The sequence below is a fragment of the Lathamus discolor genome, chromosome 4 (assembly GCF_037157495.1).
Source record: "Lathamus discolor isolate bLatDis1 chromosome 4, bLatDis1.hap1, whole genome shotgun sequence".
Lineage (NCBI taxonomy): Eukaryota > Metazoa > Chordata > Aves > Psittaciformes > Psittacidae > Lathamus > Lathamus discolor.
The window spans coordinates 99104693-99124858 of record NC_088887.1 but is presented as its reverse complement, the minus strand read 5'-3'; the positions used below and the strand labels follow the sequence as shown (position 1 = coordinate 99124858).

The 20166-nt window shown below is 38.1% G+C and overlaps 1 protein-coding gene across 8 annotated transcripts in view; it reads left to right on the top strand.

Annotated features, from left to right (window-relative positions):
* The first annotated feature begins 1132 nt into the window (after nt 1-1132).
* LOC136013823 (RCC1 and BTB domain-containing protein 2) overlaps nt 1133-20166 on the top strand; it is a 33458-nt gene continuing 14424 nt past the window's right edge. Inside the window, exons 1-11 of one of the 8 annotated variants that reach the window (XM_065678253.1) lie at nt 1133-1209; nt 4496-4560; nt 7421-7484; nt 8199-8222; nt 10378-10536; nt 10964-11114; nt 13201-13367; nt 14076-14234; nt 15582-15689; nt 16691-16833; nt 18630-18820. In XM_065678253.1, coding sequence (XP_065534325.1) covers nt 10411-10536; nt 10964-11114; nt 13201-13367; nt 14076-14234; nt 15582-15689; nt 16691-16833; nt 18630-18820 — 1045 coding nt within the window. In that variant the 5' untranslated portion in view covers nt 1133-1209; nt 4496-4560; nt 7421-7484; nt 8199-8222; nt 10378-10410. Of the gene's footprint in view, nt 1210-4495; nt 4561-7420; nt 7485-8195; nt 8278-10348; nt 10537-10963; nt 11115-13200; nt 13368-14075; nt 14235-15581; nt 15690-16690; nt 16834-18629; nt 18821-20166 lie in introns of all 8 variants that reach the window. The other 7 variants (XM_065678250.1, XM_065678255.1, XM_065678254.1 and 4 more) reach the window with 7 other exon arrangements.

Genomic DNA, 20166 nt, shown 5'->3' with positions numbered 1-20166 from the left:
ACCCAGCACAAGTGGTATGTGGACCTGCTCAAGTGAGTCCAGAGGAGGCCACAAAGATGCTCAGAGGGCTGGAGCACCTCTCCTATGGAGACAGGCTGAGAGAGTTAGGGTTGCTCAGCCTAAAGAAGGGTCAGGGGAGACTTTATAACAGCCTTCTGGTACCTAAAGAGGGCCCACGAGAAAGCCGAAGAGGGACTTTTTACAAGGGCATGTAGTGATAGGCCAAGGGGGAATGGCTTTAAACTGACAGAAAGGAGATTTAGATTAGGTATTAGTATGAAGTTCTTCAATATGAGGGTGATGAGGCACTGGCACAAGTTGCCCAGAGAAATTGTGGATGCCCCGTCCCAGAAAGTGTTCAAGGCCAAGCTGGATGGGGCTTGAAGCAACCTGGTCTAGTGGAAGATATCCCTGCCCATGGCAGGGGATTGGAAGTAGATGATCTTTAAGATCCCTTCTGACTCAAACCAGTCTGTGATTCTATGAATGTATACCACAGTAAGGCAGCAAGGAATTACCACACTCAAGGTAAGAGACATAACCAAGCAAAAAAGCCAGGTTGTTCCTTTTAGGGGAATTTTTCCAGTCTATCTTCTTTGGAAGCACTTAATTTTAAACATAAATCTAAGGAGAAATAGAGAAATATCTATATCCACTCACTTCTCTTGGCAAGAAACAAAATGATCGCACAATGAAAACAGCACAGCAATACTTAACATTTCCCTAACAGTCGCCTTGGACCATGTGTCTCTCTGTATGCAATGTCCTCATGCATATTTAGGCCTAGGCAACAGCTTGAGGCTTGGCAGAAAGCGGTGTTATCTGCCTCAAATGCCGCGCACGCCCTGAGCCTCCAAGTCTGCCGAGGCAGCCACACCACCAAAAGGGGCCTTGGCAGAGCAGTTACAGAAGGGTTTCTCTCTTCGCCTCAGCTCAGCAGGAGAGCAGCGCTCTGGTAGCAAGACACTGTGCAGCCAGGGCCAGGCCCCGTGGGGCCGCCTTCCCTACAGCCGTATCCCCGCTGCGCTCGGCGGACAGCGCCCGCCGCTCTCCAGGCTCCCGCTGCAGTAGGTGGATCCCTGGGAGGCGCTAACCCCCTTCCCTCCTCCTTCCCTCCCTTCGCGGCTGAGGAGGCGCCTGAGCGCGACGGCATCTTCCCTTGTCTCAGCGGAGGGAGGAGCCGCCGCCGCCGCCTGCGGGGAAGGGAAGGTAAGCTACGGAGAGGGGGGGTCGCGCCGCTGCCACTAAACCCCCCAGCCCCGCCGGCCCGCAGCAAGGCCCGGCGGCTCCCGCGGCCGCGGCAGCTGAGGCGCTCCTGCGGCCAGCCGGACCGTTACTCCGCGCTCCGGCGGATGTGCCCGCCCCGCGCCGCCCCGCCCCGCGCCGCCACGTCGGCTGTGGGTGTGGCGGGCCCGGGGGCTGTGTTGGTTTCCAGTCGGAGCTCGGCTCTGTGAGGGTCGTGGCTTTGCGTTCCCCGGCTGCCGTAGAGACACCCTGCCGCGGCTGCGGGGGCCGAGGGAGTCGGGCCGAGGCCGTCGGGCCGAGGCCTGTGCTGTGTGCAGTGTGCTCCCCTGGGTCGTGTTTACCAGGCAGCCGGTTTGTGAACGGCTGGTAGCAGGGAAGGAGTACTTGGGAAAACAAAGGCTGTTCATGTCAGGGAGATGGGAGGGTTGCGTTCTGTTCCCTTGTGGAGATGAGGTTTACGGTAGTGGTGAACACGGTTGGCTGTAGATTGTGTTTGTGCGCCATCAGGAACCGTTTGGGCTAAACTAATGTTGAAGGATGTGGAAGCAGACGTGGGGTAAACGAAACACAAAGAACGATGACCCTGCTAAATGTGCGGCAGGAGAGCTGATCCTGTCCAATATGAGAAATAGATGTGACAGAGTTACAGGGGATACGAATTATGTGATGGACTGTAAAGTAACAGGAAAAGATTGTATGGGTAAAAAAAGAGTCCAAGTGTATCGTTGCTTTGAGGAAAGAACGCAAAGAGTTGGATTCAGATGGGAATATTGATTACTGAGAGGAATTATGTCACAAGTGGGTTTCTTCTGTAGATACAGATAACAGCATCATATGGTAAGGGCTTGTAGCAATCCAGTTGTTCTTACACACAGTTGCTGTAAGCTTACTAAATAAGTGTTGAATTGCTTTAGATTTACTCTCAGTAAGCAGTGTGAAAAATTCTGAGGTGACCTGGTTTATAAGTCAGCTTGTGGTCTTAAATCACATTTTTAATTAAATTAAATAAATAGGAATAAAATAGAGGGCTAAATGGAGACAGGATTGAGATGCTCAATTTTACAAAGGCAAACTTTAAGAAATCAAGAGGATTAGTGATGTATGTTTGTACAGGAGTCCTAAGGGCCCTAAAAGGAAAGAAGGAATGGAATTGTTTTATGCCAAACCTAGAATCTATTGTGAATTTATATTAAAAAAAAAAAAAAAAAGAAAAGATCTATTAAAAATAACTTTTACCCTGATGAAAAAGGATTTTAGGAATAAAAGCTAGAAAAGGGATGGAAAAGCAAAGAAAAGTATAAGAGACAAAACACAGTTCTAAGGTGGGAATTGACAAAAGTAATTCTGAGTTAGTTAGAGGCAATTGGTTTTTAAAGCTTCTTTAACCATGTAAGTAAAAAGTAGAAGTAAGACCGAGTGATAAGGTTGAGGTAAAATAACCTTGGCAGCATTATGCATATGATTTGTTGCAGTTTGGATGAGGCTGTTGCAGTGGGTAGATTTGATATTGGATGCTTAAACTTATACCATAAAGATTAATATTTTGTCTCTTAACTGTTTTTTTAAGAGTTGGGAAACCTCTATGTATTACATCTAATCCAGTGCTCTTGCCACTAATCATTGGGCAGTTCCAGTATCAGAAGACTGTTAAAGAAATCCTCCAATAGAGAGTTACACGCATCTGCTCACAGAGGAAGTGGGCTAACTTTTCTTTCATATTCTATTTACTATTGTATCTCTTGCTTCTTAACATAAAGTATCTTTTTATGCAGACAACTATAACTATAAAAGTTTAAACTACCATATTTCTCAGTCTGGGTATAGAATATGTGTTGTATGTGTATGATTATTTATTTATCTATTTTCTTATTTTTAGGTCCATATTGATATATGTGTTTGACGTAGATACCTAGACAAATTCTGAATTGCGTCAGGGAAGGATTGCACCATCCTCCCACCTGCCTAGGCATTGCATGCTGGCTTCATGGGAGGTGCTCTGGCAAGTGCTTAATGTTACAGGGACACATAGCTACAGCCAGATTCATGCTGGAACCATGCATGACATCATCTTGAAAAACCTCTTCTTTTGGTGACCCATCACGTAGTGCTCTCAGCTGTAGGCAAGAGCCCTTATCATGGACCACATCTTCTATGTGCTGGGCTAAACTGAAGCAAGCAAGGAATGTAGAAAAAAAAACCCAGATGTGCCTTAGTAATGCTTATGTTTAGTACTTTTACTAAGGCTTAGAATGTTTTAGAAGATACATTTTATAAATTAAGGATTTAGTGCAAATGAGGCTAGAATGACCTTCGTTGGACATCTAAGGAAGTGATTAAAGGTTAGAACTTGTACAAGCTGTGAATATTTCTTTCTAGCTAGAGCAGACTGAGTTCAAAGATCCAACAGCTAGACCTGATGCATGGCTCAGTGTTTGGCTGCATCACGTAACTGCAGACTGCTGATAACGTAGGCTAGGTCAGATCAACTTAGAGGGGGCATAACAAAATGAGTGCATTTGCATGCTGGTTATCTGTTAATGCAGTATAGTATTTAGGATTATATAATAGCAGAAGGATTCTTCCCAAACGTACCGTTCCTATGGAATTGAACTGATGTCCAGTCAGGTTCCCACATGCAGGTGGGATTCTGGAAGTTTATAAAAATATAATAGCTCAGTCTTTGACGTATTTATTGCATTATTTGGACTTATTTTGCTCTATTACATGGTTGATATTTTTAATAATGTTCTTTTAAGACCAGATCTTTGGAATACTTTTGTCTCCCTAAAGCTGGTTCCTTGAATTCTCATGTCAGAAGGTCAAATGAAGGAGTAGTATAAGTTTCAATTCAACCAAATAAATTTGATGGTAAATTGAATTTTATGTAGCATTTAAAATCAGAAAGAGCTAACAATTGCATCAGTTGTATTTTATTATGTTTGTGTGTATGCATGGATTACAGGAACCTGAGTGTGTTTAGAGTTTGTCTAACAATTCAGCAAAGAGAAAGAGCTTTTCAAGTTAATTTTTTGAAAATCTGGGATCAGACACATTAAAAAATGCAAAAAATGTTTTTCTTCAGCAGCTCAGGTTAGAGTTGGGTTACATTAGATTACATTAGCTTACATTTAGATGCAGGAATGACATCCTGTTCCCAAGAGACTGTCTAAAAAAGTGTTTGATTATTTTAATACCCTTCAAGGTCTGGAGATAATGTGCCTTTTTTTTTTTTTTTTTCCTTCTGCTGCAGAAGTAAGCCACTAATTATGTGCAAATGACTCCAGCTTCCTCCTATAATGCTTTGCAGCACTAAAGGTAGTTGTTGCTCTGTTTCCATGATCTGAAACACTTGATTGCCTTCCAAAGGTATTTTTGTGCTTGTGTGTAAGAAGTGTAAATATTTTTAAGTCAAAATATTTTTTATCAATATCTTGTCAGGCTTTTGTAGCTGCTGACCTTGACATTTCAGTAAGTCTATTAGAGGTATAATTTTGGTATAAACTTAATTATTCTTTTCTAGCCTTTGTATTTCTGGCTTTCATTAGTTTGTTATATAGTTTCTTTTGATAGCTGTTAGTAGTTTTATTCCAATCTACTGGTTTGTGTCAGTCATATAAATGGATAGCCAAAGCTTTGAAATTATTTTTTCAGGGTGACTGTAGGGTTTATAGAATGAGAAAAGAATTTGAGATTCTTTTTTAATTCTGCTATAAACATTTTCTCTGTGATGATGCATTTTTTCAGTCACTTCCACTCATTGCTTGCTGGTAAACCATACACTGTTCTACATCAGTAACAATGATAGACATCAGTTCAAAAGGGAAAAGAAGGAATAGGAGAAATAAATAGGAATAGGAGAAAAAGAAATTTAGTATGAGCAGTGTGTCTTACCATTACTTTTGAAAGTCATAGATGATTTTCTAAAAATCAAATTAGTCAAATTGTTTTGCTGTCCCAAAACCCCACAGTGGGTTTTTTTGAAGGTTGGGGGAAGGTGTCCCAAGAATCTACATACGATTTTTTCAGAACAGTTTTGTCACTTAGGGCACAAATTTCACACCAGACCTTAACACTTATTTTAAACCATCAGAGAATTGAAAAATCATGCCCTCTGTTTTCTTTCCTGCCTTCTCACCTCTTTCAGAAAGTTTTTCCTGATGCATTTGCTCTTTATCACAGTGGTATTGAAGCATAGTGCTAAGTATGGGTAACAGAACAATATTCCCACTATCTTCCTTGCTTTTAATTTGCTTATGTTTTCTTCTGTGTGTTGCTTGCATCTTAGCTTTCATAGCTTTTGTTCTTGATAACCCATTTATTTTTGAGGGTGATGATGTTACTGAAATAAAGGCCTTTGCAAATAGGTTTCAAGCATTTAGCTCCAATACAGAAAACTGCACATAGATGAACCTCTGAAAACTTCAGTAGGGTTATGCTGAAGGTCCATCCCTGGAGCCAACAGGTGGAGTTGGATGTCATGCCAAGAGAGAGGTGGCGTCTGACAAAATGTTTTTGGCTGAAGTTTTGTCTCTGTGGAGATTGAGACAATAAAGCTGTCTTAGATCTTTTCAATTAGAAATTTTTGTAACAGTTACCTACCTTGCATGGTCAAGGATGGCAGTCTTTCAGACTGTAAATACTCCAGTCTTTCAGAATTTCTTTGATCTAACCTTTAAATTGCATGCAGATTTGCTTTTGCAATTGGTAGACAACCAGTACAGCTTGCATCAGGAGCTGGGAAGTCACAGTCTAATGTCAAGAAGCAAGAAGGGGAGAAGGCTATACCTGAGTTGGAGTTGGCAGTTTTTCAAGCAACCATTTACTGTTTCTCAAGGTCTGAAGTTTCTTGGTAATGGAAAAGGCTGCATCAATGTAATAATGAATGACGAGCTGAGTTCTGTCAGTTGTCAGCACTGACATTTCACTGTACATACAAAGAAGGAAGATCATTTTGAAACCAGTCTTCCTAGTCAGGGGATGTGACCTGTTCAGTAGGAATAAATGTTGACAATATTACTGGTCTCTCCTCCTGTGCAAGATCCCTTTGATAAGTTAGCATCATTTAATGGCTATTCTTGTGGGAAACTGCTGGCAAATCCTGAATATCAGGTTAGATTCCTTTCCTAAAGGTGTCAGCAAATCCCTCTTTTCTGTGACTCTTTCTTCTTGATCTTTGCTAAGCCTGTGGTTAGAGTCCTTGAGGAAGAAGCTCCAGACAGACCTTTGATTCAGCAGATGAAATTCATAAATGTTCAAATTAAGTGGGAGGAAATGCTGAGTGAGTTCTGAAAATTTTTGTTTGCCTGCCAAGTTCCTAGAGAGACTCTACAAGAATGTTTACATTTGAATGAGTCAGTGAACCTGTTTAAATATTTAGGATTAAATAGTCTTAAACTGCTAGTAGAACTTGGCTATTAGAACTAGTATTTGTGTTCCTTAACTCAATCTTATCTATACCATAGAAATGTATTTGCCTTACCCAAAGACCTGCCATAGTTGAACCAAAACCAGGGTTAGAACTTTCAGATTCCAAGACCTAAACTCAGACTGCCAGAATATGCTGTCCAGATTCTTAATTGTACATCTGATCCGAAAATCTGTTTCTATTGATAATGCACATTCTAGAAATTATTCAAGTAATTTACAAGGTTGGCAGTATTTTCTGAAGCAGAGTGAATATTTTAACAATTCTCAGTAAACCTGAAAAGACCCAAATGTTTTACTAACATCAGTTTTCAGAATGGAACTGTAAGAAAAGCATTTGAAGGTTTAAGCCAGAAACAGAAAGCTCCAACCAGTGTGCTGCTTTCTTTTCTGAAATAAATATCTTTTAAAATTATGTCAGCAAGATTCTAAATTTATTTTTACTGCAATAAGAAGACATTGGAGTATTGTGTTTAATAAAACTTCTTCCTTTCCAATCACAGTCTGGTTAGTTTAAAAAAAAAATAAAGAAAAATGTTTTGCCCAAGAATTATTATTTGAGGTAAGAAAACAGAAGAGCAGTCTTAACTGATAACTGTACAGTTTAATACAAAACCAAAATTGAGTGAGCTTTGTGTTTATTGTTTTCTCACCCCACAGAAGCAACTAGTTCTGATTTTAATATTGTGTATAGTTCCTAAAGTATTGTTGCAGCGATATGGTAATTTTAACTACAGTTCTCTCTCTGCAGGGGGACACAAGCACAAATCCTTATGGAGGATGAGTCTCCTCCTTCTCAAGGAATCAGTGTCAAGGTCAGAGTTTGATTTTGTATTGAGAATTCTGTACTGCTGTATACAAAAGGAATAAGCTTTGTTCCATTTGGCAGTAGGTTACTACATGCTAGTAGCTGTCAAGATAAGCAGAAAACCAAAGCTATAGGTAGAAAAATTATACTAGAAAAAGAAATGTTGCTTATGCGATCCATATAAAATTAGAAGAACAATATGTTAGTTTCAGTTGGGTTGAATTGCTCCTTTGGCTTACAAGGCTGATTTACCTTAGTATTAATTTCTAAATTTAGATGTTGCAGCCTACTGTTTCAATAACATAAACTTGTTAGAAGTAACTTCTGTAGCATAATTTGAGGCAAAATCTTCCTCTCATTTTTCTGTTTTCTTTGAACGCTTTGCATGTAAAACTTAATGAAACATCATTCAGATTTTAAGCTTAATGATGATGCCTTTTAAGGTGATCTGTATGACAAATAAAACTGAATGACCAGCTTTCAAACTGATTGCTGAGGTCAGATGAAGTGAAGAAGTTTCTTGAGGTGTAACTGAGACATCTGTGGGGTGGGTGGGCCAGATGAAATCTCAGATTCTGGTCTCTGTCTTTAATGAGTTTGTGTAATATAATGAGGGAACTGTTCACTTATGGGACATAAATATTGTCAGGCTGATAGTCCAATGTTTGTGGTTTTATTTATATTTTTTTTTTTTTTTTTTTGACAAAATATAATGGAGAAGTGTGAGAGAAGAAAATCTTGAAAGGTGAGAGCATATCTGTTACAGAGCTGAATGTAACTAATAGCTCCAGAGACTGGATGTAAGTTATGGAAGTTTTTCAGTCTGATAAAGTTTGTGGTTATTTCTTTTGTTAAAAAAAAAAAAATAGTGTTTTCTTGGTTGCTTTTAATAATGGTAGTTTGGTTTTTTTCTTTCAGTGTAGTATTTTAGTGTTGAGAAATGTTGCAGTTTGGGTTTGGGTTTTTTTTTAACATGTTAATTATGAGAGTAGAACACGAATGCTTTGTAGGAAGTTACAGAGAAAAACTTTCCTTTTCAAGATGAATGGCTTCTGACCCAATGTGCACTTGGAATTTAAAGCCCACATTTTAGACCCAGTATGTTATTCCACTAAGGGAATCTGTACAACTGAAGGGCACCCTGACTGTCCTTTTGAACCTCAGGCTTCTTGAGTCTTGAGCAAAAGTGGAATGCAGTTTTGTTGATGCAATTGGAAGAGCAGTCTGTGATGCTTTCAGTATTCATTATCATATTTTAGAAGTGCCTAAAATCCTCCATGAAATTAATGCTAACCTATTGATATAAACCATATTGTTCTACAAACAGCAGATGAAGGAAGCCTGATTCCATACAGATTCAGGTCTTTTGTCTCTCATAACCCTGCTATGTGTCATAGAAGGCAGTATATGCTAGGACTAGCTTTGACCTACTTGCTTCCTGACTTATTTCATAACATACGTATCTGATTGTCCAGCTGTCTACTGCCAAATAGATTGTGTCAGCGGAATCTTACTTCCCTTTCACTTGCAAATTTGGCTGACATTGGTCAGTTACTTGGTGTGTGGATGATGGGGAAAGAACTGGTGTGATCAAAACCGCAACTTTTATTTAGTGATGACCAACCCTCCTTTCTGTTCCTCAGAATTATATATAAAGAAATGTGTGATTAACTGCTATTTGTGTAAAAATTTTAATTTGGGATTAATTTAGGGTTAGTCTGAAGTTTAAAACATTATCTATGTATCTGTGTACATTTTTTTGTAGTAAGTGGTACTAATCAAAAAAAGCAGTATCCTTACTACTGACATAACATGCTTCAGACTCCAAGCTAGAATTTATTCACATCTTTGTTTCAGAAGCAGAAAAAATTACGCTCTGTTAGCAGACCATTTTGTAAGTCTGGTACTTGCTAGAAATAAACTAATGATGCAGTCCTCAGTGTTACACGGTGAACTATGTAATGCCTGTGATAGGCAGAACCTATTCTTACTTTACTGTCCTGCACTTACCTTCTGATCTGGCAAGTAATGCTGCTATTTTTTTTTTCACATTCAGATCCTGTTTTAATTTCAGAAAAGATAATTGGATGCGTGCTCCATGAAAATTTTGCTATTAAATTTTGATACTGCAACATTTTTTTTCTGATTTATGATATACTAAACCAGTAGAAATGCTGCATGAGATTTAGACATTAGCTTGACTAGTTATAATAACTGAAGAGACCCATTATTCTTTTCTTTAATTAGAAACTTGTCATTGGTCCTTGGATAAGCTGGGAAATGTATAATTATCTTTTTTCTTTTATTACATGTCTACTTACATAAAATGCAAATATTCTCAGGAAGTTCCCAAAGATTCAATTATTGTTGAAACACAGTTTCAAAAGTAAAGGAGAAAGGAAACATTTTCTCAAGTTTCCATTTTCACTGTGTGAAAAAAGTGTGTATTTTTAAAAAATAAGTATGTTCTTGGGAAGACTTTATTTTGGTTTCTTCTTTTAACAGTAATTTTAGCACCTAAGGAAGAAGACGCACATTAATTTCAAGTTTTTAATGTGTACTTTGCACTCTGTATTAGAATCCTGTACACTGAATTCTATAAGTTATCAGTCATGTTGTATGGATACATTGAAAATATGACTTCATCATTTAACTTCTTATATGGTACTTTTCTCCATGCATATAGGTCCTTTCTTTCTAGATCACAATGTATTCATTTATTTTAATGGCTTCCCAAGTATAGTTCTAGAATTAAAATACTAGTTTGAGCTTGAAAAAGGGAATGGTGTTTCTCTCTCTTTTTCTAAAAAAAAAAAAAAAAAAAAAAAAAATCTTTTTACTGTCCAAACATATGTTTTTATCTCTGTCTAGGTATTTGATGTAATTTTTTATAATATCAGGTCTTGGAAGCAACACTACTGTCAGCCCTGAAGATGCTGGATGTTGGGAAATGGCCGATTTTTTCTCTCTGTTCTCAAGAAGAGCTCAAGTTAATTCGTCAAGCCTGTGTATTTGGCAGTGCTGGTAATGAGGTGTTGTATGCAACTGAAAATGATGAGGTAATCATCCAAGAGTATATATGAACATGACATACTTATTTATGCATAAAGTTACTCTGAAAGCCAGTACTATGATAGTATAACTGGAAAAAGTTGCATGCTAAAATGTCTGATTGCTAGCAAAACATTTCCAATTCAAATTAATGGCTTCCTACCACAATCAGAGGATAAACAGAAGATGGAGTCAGACATTCTGGAAGGTGCATAGTGACAGGATGAGAGGCAGTGGAAAAAAGAATTTACCATGTGAGTGGTTAAATTTTGGTGGGGTTGTGAGGTCTTTCCTTGGAGACATGATTGACTGCCCATGGTCTTGAGTCATCTGATCTATTTAAACCTTTGTTGAGCAAGGAGTTGGACTAGATGTCCTTTGGAGGACATCCTCCATTCCACCTTAAATTATGATTCTGTTATTCTTTTCTAACAGGTTTTTGTGCTTGGCATGAACTGCAGTGGGTGTTTGGGAACAGGTGATATGCAGAGTACTATTGAACCAAGGAGGTTAGATTCTCTGTGTGGCAAAAAGATAGCCTGTCTGAGTTATGGAAGTGGCCCTCATGTGGTTCTTGCTACAGAAGGTAAAGTATGATCTGAATATATATTTCTGTATTTCAGATAGTCCACTTTAATTAGTCCAGCAGATGGGGAAGGACTGTGCTGGTAACATAAGAGAGAGAAATTGGATAGACATTCCTGGCTGTCAAGTCCAACATATTTACATTGGTGAATACAACATGTCAGCTAGCTCTGTCCATAGGTAGTTCTTTTCAAAAGTTTTTCAAGCTCTGCTTTGTTCTTTTTGCTAATTTTGGAAGTTTTCTTTGCTTTGCAGTTAAGTTTGGAACTTCTGATTGCTTTTGAAATGCTGTAGTGGCTACATTATACCCATATGTGCCAATGGCGTCCTTTAGCTAAAATGCATCTTTTCCCTCCTGTACCTACTTTTGGATGCAAGACCAGTTATGTTACCTCTTAACCTTTTGTTTTGTGTTGTCTCATTGACACTCTATTATCAACATCGTACTAGTGGCCCTATCTTCATAATTAAGTACATTATTCTGGAAGACAACTAATACTGAGTTCCCAGTGATGTTCTGTTAGAGCCTGACTGATTATGTTAACATTTGTCTCTTTCTCTGTTAATGAGAAGAAATCTTTTTGAATAGTCTAGATTAGATGACCAAAACTAGGTGAGGGGAATTGTGTTGTACAGGTGTGACTACTATTTATATTCAATTATATTCCACTATTTTTTGTAGTCTTAAGAGTAGACCATTCTAGATGCTTTTTATAGATGTATCTGTATTCTTATGAGCTTTCTTGCTGGCAGACCTCACTGACACACTCAGTCCTTACCCGGATGATGAAGTATTGCAAAAGAACACATCCAAACCTGATCCTTCATGATTTTTACTCATAACTCCATCCCACAAATAACTTCCATTCAGCCTCTTTTAACCTACCTTTCAGGCAGCCATTACATATTTCACAATCCTTGTGTTAGTTACTATCATCTCCAGTTTATGTTGTGTGTTTCTATGTGGCTGTTTCATCTGTTTACTGGAATTTGTATTCTCATGTCGGTGAAAAGAAGGGAAGGTTTTTTGCTTTTGACAGGAAAAAGTAATTAGATTTAACCTGTTATTGCAAAGAAATACTGGTTCAGTGAGCACATTTTGCCTTTGCAGTAGGGAACCTTTCATAGGGATTGAGGAGTTTGGTGATCTTTTTAGAAATCTGATGGAGTTGTATGTCAAACCTAGCCCCTGCAATAAGAGTATAATCTAGGTTCAGAAAATTATGATGATGATTGTGATGGACAAGATGAATATAAGACAGCTATTCATCAAGTCCTGCACCACTGTAAGTAGAGGACACTCCATTTAAAACAAATGAAAGAAAGGGAGTACGAAAAGGTGTTAGCTTCATGCATAAAGGGTCAAGATGTGTACAAAAAAGAGAATCAAAAGTACCTGGTAATATCTGTACTCTCGTGATTGTAAATGCTTGGGAAGTGCAAAAAGTGACTAGGCTCATGTTTGCCTTAAACAGCAGCTTTTTTCTACTGCTAGTTGGAGACAGAATTTTGCACTAGGTTGACCATCAGTCTAACAGAGTTAGACATTTCATGCATTCTTAATTTTACTAGCATGTTTCTCAAAATACAGAACATAAATACTATATTTAAATAATAAGTAAACACTATTATGTTTTTATTCTTACAAGCATCCTCATGTGTATTTTAAAGGAATGAAAGCTTGTTACTTGAATTTTCCCAAGTGAGAAAGTGCCAGGGCAGACAAGAAATTCTGATTGCTTGCCAGTTACAAAGAAATGGAAATAGGGACTCCTGACTGTCATTTATCCTTTTCTCTTCTGTATTGAACTATTTCCTTTCTTTTAGCTATATGATTTCCTTTACTAAGATTCTCGTGATACTATCCTGTCAGATTTGTGGTGAACGCTATGTGAAGGTAGTATTGGTATGTCCCTGGGATTAAGAGCCCCAGAGGGCATACACATACATATATATACACACACATATATGTACACACAGTTAAATAGGCATATTGTTATTGACTTTGACTTCTCAGTTTGTAATTTTATATTGTGTACTCATTGGAAAAACAGATTTTAAAACATCTTTTTACATTTTTATTATAGAAGGAGAAGTGTATACATGGGGTCATAATGCTTATAGTCAGTTGGGCAATGGTACAACAAATCATGGTTTCATTCCATGTCAAGTCTCTACTAACTTGGTGAACAAGAAAGTCATTGAAGTTGCCTGTGGCTCTCATCATTCTATGGTGTTAACATCTGATGGAGAGGTGAGAATAGCTGGAATAAATATCTCTTTTTCTCTTAATGAAATTCACATATGTGAGAAACAGGAAAATATTCTGCACTTAGAGCATTAGACCTTGCTTCTTGTTACCCTGACAATGCTAACGCATTGCTAATGCAACACAAATGTTTGATAAAAATAGAAAACCTGTTAGGGTCTAGCTGCTTTAAGTGTATGCAGAACATTGACTTTTATGCCACATCTGCTTGTAATAACAAATCATAATGTGTTTGTAGAGGGCAGCCAATTCCTTTCTATGCTATACTAAACTGTAAATGCTTAGTGGAGTTAAAGCTGACATAAATATAAATCACATTCGTGTAAGGATTGCTACCTACCAAAGTAAAAAGTTTTCTGTCATTTACTTTGAGATGCCATTTGTGTCCAGTTAGCTGTTTTACTTTGGATTCTGGAAAAATAGCAGTGAATTCTTCCCGTATTAACTCAGTTGTCATGTTGCCTCTTACGTTTGGTTGGAGGAACAAAATAGAATATATAAATATTATGAATGGCATATTTTTGATGGAAACGAGTAAATTGTAAACCTATGTATCTTCCTAGGTCTTTAAAAGAATACGTCCACTTGAACTCAAAATGCATTTTTTTTTTTTTATGCATATAACTTTTCTCTCTTGAATATGTACTTTGAACTGTTATATGGTAATCTTTTATGACAATTTTCTTACAACAGGTATACACATGGGGTTATAATAACTCAGGACAAGTTGGATCAGGTTCAACAGCTAATCAACCAATTCCTCGAAGAGTTACCAGCTGCCTACAAAACAAAATAGTAGTTAATATAGCTTGTGGACAAATGTGCTCTATGGCTGTGGTGGAAAATGGAGAGGTAAGAAATTTTAAGTGAACTTTCTGACTTAATTTTGTATGATGTAATATCATGGAATTAGATCGTTCTAGTAATGAACTACTACTCAGAAAAGAAGTGTACCTTTCCAGACTCCTTCAAATCTACCTCCTTATACTGCTTGTAAAAACCTTTGTCATAAATTGTTCTGCACATTCTGACATACTTCAGCACACTTTCCTATCCATGCTGATTATGGTTTCTCATTTAGAAAGGAGGTAGAGTGAAATAGGGAAAATTGTTCACTGACATTTAATTTATGGCTTTTTGGTGTATGAGATTACTCATAAAATTTAGCAGCTGTTACTTTGTGTCAGCTATTGAAGTTGGCTTTGAGTTGAAGGAATTCAAATATCAAATTTTAAATTTAAAAACAGTATTGTGGAGGTTAGGAGACTTTTATAAATTTGGGGATTAAATCATATTGAATCTATATGTACAGTTAGCATTTCATGATAGCTTCATTTTCTCATATGAAAATACGTAAGTGTGCATCACCGATTCACTGATTTTAAGAGCTGGTTTATTCTAGCAAAAAATGAAAGTGCTGATTAATATGTTATCCCACTGCTGCATTCATAGAAAAATAAATTATTTTCAATACTAGAATCTTGAGTATCGAGAGTGTGAGAATAACCAGTGAATGCTATTTTAATTTTCAGTGCTTATATATGCACAGTTTGTCTTCAAGAAAACAGAGAGAATAAAAGTTCATTTCATACACTTGTTCTACTGCAATACCCCTTGAATTCCTCTCATGCATTTTACCCTCATTGCAAAGATACTAAGAGGGTTGTAGCATTCTTGTTGTTTTACGTTATATGAACTGAAGATTTTGGGCCTCCTACATCCTCTCTAGCTCCCTCACTCAAAGCATTTCAGTTTATACCTAAATAGCTATTGATTGTTTGCAGTAGAACATATGTCACTGAAATTATCAGAGCTCAGTATTTTCACTTTTTGTTATGTTCATCATAAAGCTAGTAACAGCCCACTGAAACTGTTGTGCATAGCTCACAGTTTGTACTTGATTTAGGGTGGTGTATTTTCTTTTAGAGGATTTTTGAATGAGAATTTAGCTCTTGGGAAAAGAGAAGTATTTGTGCTGAATTTGCTCTGTGCTGGGAAACACCCATATGAATCACTTATTTTCTACTCTACATATTAAAACATTGTAGTCTTACATAATCCAACTCTTAAAGAGCAACATGAATATGGAAATCTAGAATTTTAGATGAGCATGCAGGTGGTATTTTAAACAGAAACAGCATCCAAAACTTGTGGTGCAGAATAACATAGACAGTTGAAATCCCTGTCTCTGTTTTTAAGGTGTATGTCTGGGGTTACAATGGTAATGGCCAGCTTGGACTAGGCAGCAGTGGCAATCAGCCAACGCCATGCCGAATAGCAGCTTTGCAAGACATTCGTGTACAGCGGGTATGTGTGTGACACTCCTTGTCAAACTCTTTGGGAGCAATTGAATATATACTAAGACATATGCTATGTTTGAAGGAGATAGTCCTTTATCTCTTTGTTTGAAGCACTGTTCATAAGAATAAAAACGTGTATCTTAAAATGGAACTCTCTTAGTAGGGGAGAAACTGAGATCTTGTGGAGTTCGTTGGGAATTTTGCTGTTATTCTCTGTGAGTTCAGGATTTTACGTACATAGGACTAGGCCATTAGATATGTTTTTTCTTTCCTTTTTTCATGTAAAAATTAAAAAACCAAAAATCCTGTTATTTTAGTAAATAAGTCTTCATAGGCTGCCCCATCTTTAATTAACGCCTTCTTTTTTGAGATGATGTTGCAGTTTAGCATTTTGTCTTTCTGGCAGACTGAATATCATTTTCAGAATTGTACTCCAACCACAGTGCCTAACTGGTGTTTGGAGTCTGAACAAATTGTCTTCAACTGCTTTTGGTCAACAGTTGGTATGATTCCTTGGTTAGTCTTGATCTTGGGTGGCTGCTACACTTATTTACAAAATATCTGGTGAGCACAGGGAGGGGGCAGTTTTGTGCCGCTGGCAGTTAGGCAGGGGAGGAGCAGATAGGAAGACCTTGCCTATTTTTACAGTGGTAAGCTATTCACTTTGGAGCAGTTGCCCATAGAGCAAGGTCAGTGGAAGACAATCTGCCTTTTTCTGCATTTTTTTCTTCATACTGTTCATATTTGTCATATATCTTTCCTTGTATCTCAATTTCTATTCTTCTGCTGTACTCTTGAGATCATCTGGCAGGGTTCCTCATTACACATTTTTCCTCAAAGTCACCTCATCTACTTTGCTCCCCTTTTTAATAAACTTGTCTGTATCTGTAGTTTTTGTAATTTTTTACACTAGTATAGAATCAATTAATGTACAGCATAGCATATGTCTATCTGTATTAACTTACTGTTACATAAAAATGAGATTTTTCTTTTTATTATTCTTTACAGGTTGCCTGTGGCTATGCACATACATTAGTGCTAACAGATGAAGGTCAGATTTATGCCTGGGGGGCCAATTCATATGGCCAGTTAGGTACTGGGAACAAAAGTAACCAGTCTTACCCTATAACAGTTGCTGTGGATAAGGACAGGTAATACTTACAGTCTTGCAGTCAGATATCAGTTGGTAAACTCTCAGAAGAGCTACAGAAAATTATGTCATTTTTAATGTATTTTTTGGAAAAAATAACCTATCATGTTTTACAATAGTTCTGCTAAATGTGAATGGAATTTTCACTGAAAGTCTGCCCCATAACCATCCCTGTGAAAGAGAAACTTAATGTTCTGAGACTGAATGTGTTATTTTCTGCTTTGGCTCATACTGTACTGTATAGGCCTTAATTGCAGTTTCTCTTCAGTGGTGTAATTTCAGCAATAAAGAAGTCAGCAATAAAGACTTTATTGTCTGTACATAAAAATTGTAGTTTAATATGCTACTTTTGACAAGAAGTGCACACAGAAAAACTGAAGAGTGGACATCTGCAGTTAAGTGTTATTTCTGCTCTTAAATCTGGCTCATAACCCAAGACAGAGCAAAAGGGAGGAGCTCGCTCTTTGTATTGCTGCCTGGAAATCATGCTTACATTTGTACAAGTTAAATATTTTCCTGTAAGACCTTGATGGCTAGTGGGGCAGTTATTTCTATTGCTGATGTAAAGCCATGCATACATGTGGCGAGAAATTTGAATCTGTTCCTTACTACTGAGGTCTTGATTTTGGCCTCATATTGTGAATAATAAGAAAAGTGAGATGTCCCTTTTAAACTTGTGTCAGTTATTGTAAGGAAGAAGCAACTCCTCTCTGGTGATGAGACATGGCCTGGCGTTGAGCTTTTCTTTGTGTGTTTTGAATATATTTCTTCATGTGTTTGTGCTTTGCTTAAACTGTAACTGATTTTTTTCTAGACACTTCAGCTGCAGTTAAATTGTTACCACATTTCAATACATGTATGTATTGAAAGGTATTGTATGCTGCCTTTCACTTTTGCTGGCCAGAATATGCATTCGTAGTGTCAGTGAGGATATTACCTCACTAAAGCCTGCAAGATTTGTACATACAGCTTTAAACAAGTTGTTTCCCAGCCCCAGGCAGCTGGGAAAACAAGTAAATAAGCAGTAGTTCAGACTGCAAACCAGTGCATTGTGTAATCCCCTGTGGGAGTTTTGGAATCCCAAATCAGCATTAGGATTAGTGAGATAGCCTAACCTAGCTAAAATACACTTAGGAAAAGATTTTACTGCTGTTGGGTTCTGATTTTAAATTTTCAAAATAAAAGTCCATTAAACTTAAGTAATGATAATTGTATGAGTAATGACACTTCAGTATTTTAATTCGAAGTATGTTTAAGTTTTTGTTTTATAACTGTTACCAATAAGCAAACAGGAAAATGTTTTTTCATTAATTTTCAATTATAGCCAAAATGCAAATACCTGTTTGTTTGCTTTTTTTGTTTTTAAAAAATTCCTCATTTCCTTCTTCATCTTCTCCAAGAAGATGCATCTTTTCTGCAGCTTATTGCAACCATTCATCTCACTGCCCAGCACCACTGATGACATTTAGAGACTTTAAACTCATCATAGCTATGTCTGAGGGAGCCAAGGGGGTCAGTAGGGCATGTGCTGCAGCAGACAATGCTGCTCTGCTGCAACAATGTCTCCTTCCTCCCAAGATGCTTTCTCACTTTCTCAGTGCACACTATTTGAAAAAATATTGATGGCCCTTTTAATTTTGCTATGTACCGTTGGAAAACATTCTTGCAATTGGAAGTGCATGCATGCTTGCAAATACATTTTGCACTAGAGAAAGACAGGAGGTGGTGAGCTTCTTCACTGCATTTTGTTCTTATGAGAATGACTTGCTTTTTTAATTTGTTTGCTTGTAAATTCAGAGTTATAGAGATTGCTGCCTGCCACTCTGCTCACACGTCAGCTGCCAAGACCCAGAGTGGCCAAGTGTACATGTGGGGCCAGTGCCGTGGGCAGTCTGTGATCCTTCCCCACCTCACGCACTTTGCCTGCACTGATGATGTGTTTGCTTGCTTTGCTACCCCGGCCGTTATGTGGCGTCTTCTATCAGTAGGTGAGCTTAAATATTTCTTGTTTCAATGTCTTCTAAATACAAACATTAGTGCATAAAGCAATTGCATGTATTTGAAGCTTAAACTTAGTTTCTTGCAAAATTTTATACTGGGAAGCATAATCATAATCGTATATTACATATGTGTAAATGGTAATATGGAATTGTAAAAACTGCGAAGGCCTGATGGCAGTGCTAATTGATTGTCTGTTTTATTGATGTGTTTTATTTCTGTGGGGAAATACCTTGGGCTTGGGGAGGTGTTTTTGGTTTGCAGCCACTGAATGTTACTGTAAAATGGTCACAGGTGGAGAAGCTGAGCTTGAATTGGAGACTTGAGGAGCCATGCAGAATGTTTATGAACCCTTAAGCTTTCTTTGATGCCCTTAAGTATACTACTGAGAACTGAGGGATCCAAATTCCAATGTTCAGAATTGGCCACAGGCACTTAAGAGCCTTATCACAAGTGATCCTGACACGGGCTTCTGAAGAGACAGGTTGCTGGATCTTAGATATTTGGCCAACATTAAGGTCTGTCTTGCTGGCCTTGGCTAGAAAGATCTAAGTATGTAGCATTATCTAACACAGACCTCATTCTTCAGCTACAAATGCAGTTCCATATTCGTCGCTAATAAAGTAACTGGCTTGGGCGAACTAATCAAAGATCAGACTCTTGGGGTTGTCTGTAGGTGTCATCCGGGAGCATACACTAAAAGCTAAAATGCAGCAACTTGTTAATGTGTGATTTGAGCTGTACTGAGTCCATCGTGCTTCTTTTCCACTTCTGCCTATGTAATTGCTATTATGTTGCTGCATGCTTTTGTCTGACAATTGTAGAACACTCTTTGCTCCCTTGGTGCTTTCTGGATGCCAAGGTAAGGAGATTCTGTTAACAGTACTCATATTTCGCCTTTGAGAGACTCAAGGATTAAATGGGGAATGCTGTTCTCAGGAAAGTGCTTTGACAAAATTTGCACAGGGCACAGTCCAGAGACCCCTGTTTTCTCTAGGTGAGGCAGTGTCCTGGGTTTACCAGGAGCCGTTTTGCTCCTTCTTAGTAACTGGTGCAAGCTCTGTGTTTTGACTTCCAGCCTGGGCAGAGAGCTGATAACACCGATTGTTTTTAATTGTTGTTAAGTAATGTTTATTCTGGCCAAGGACTTTGCGAGTCTCATGCTCTGCTGGGGACTAGGGGAGGCCGGGAGGAAGCAGAGACAGGACACCTGACCCAAACTAGCCAAAGAGGTATTCCATACCACAGCACGTCATGCCCGGGAGGTAACGGAGAGTTACCCGGAAGGGCTAGTTGACTGCAGGGTTGGATGAGGTATCGGTCGGTACTCAGCTGG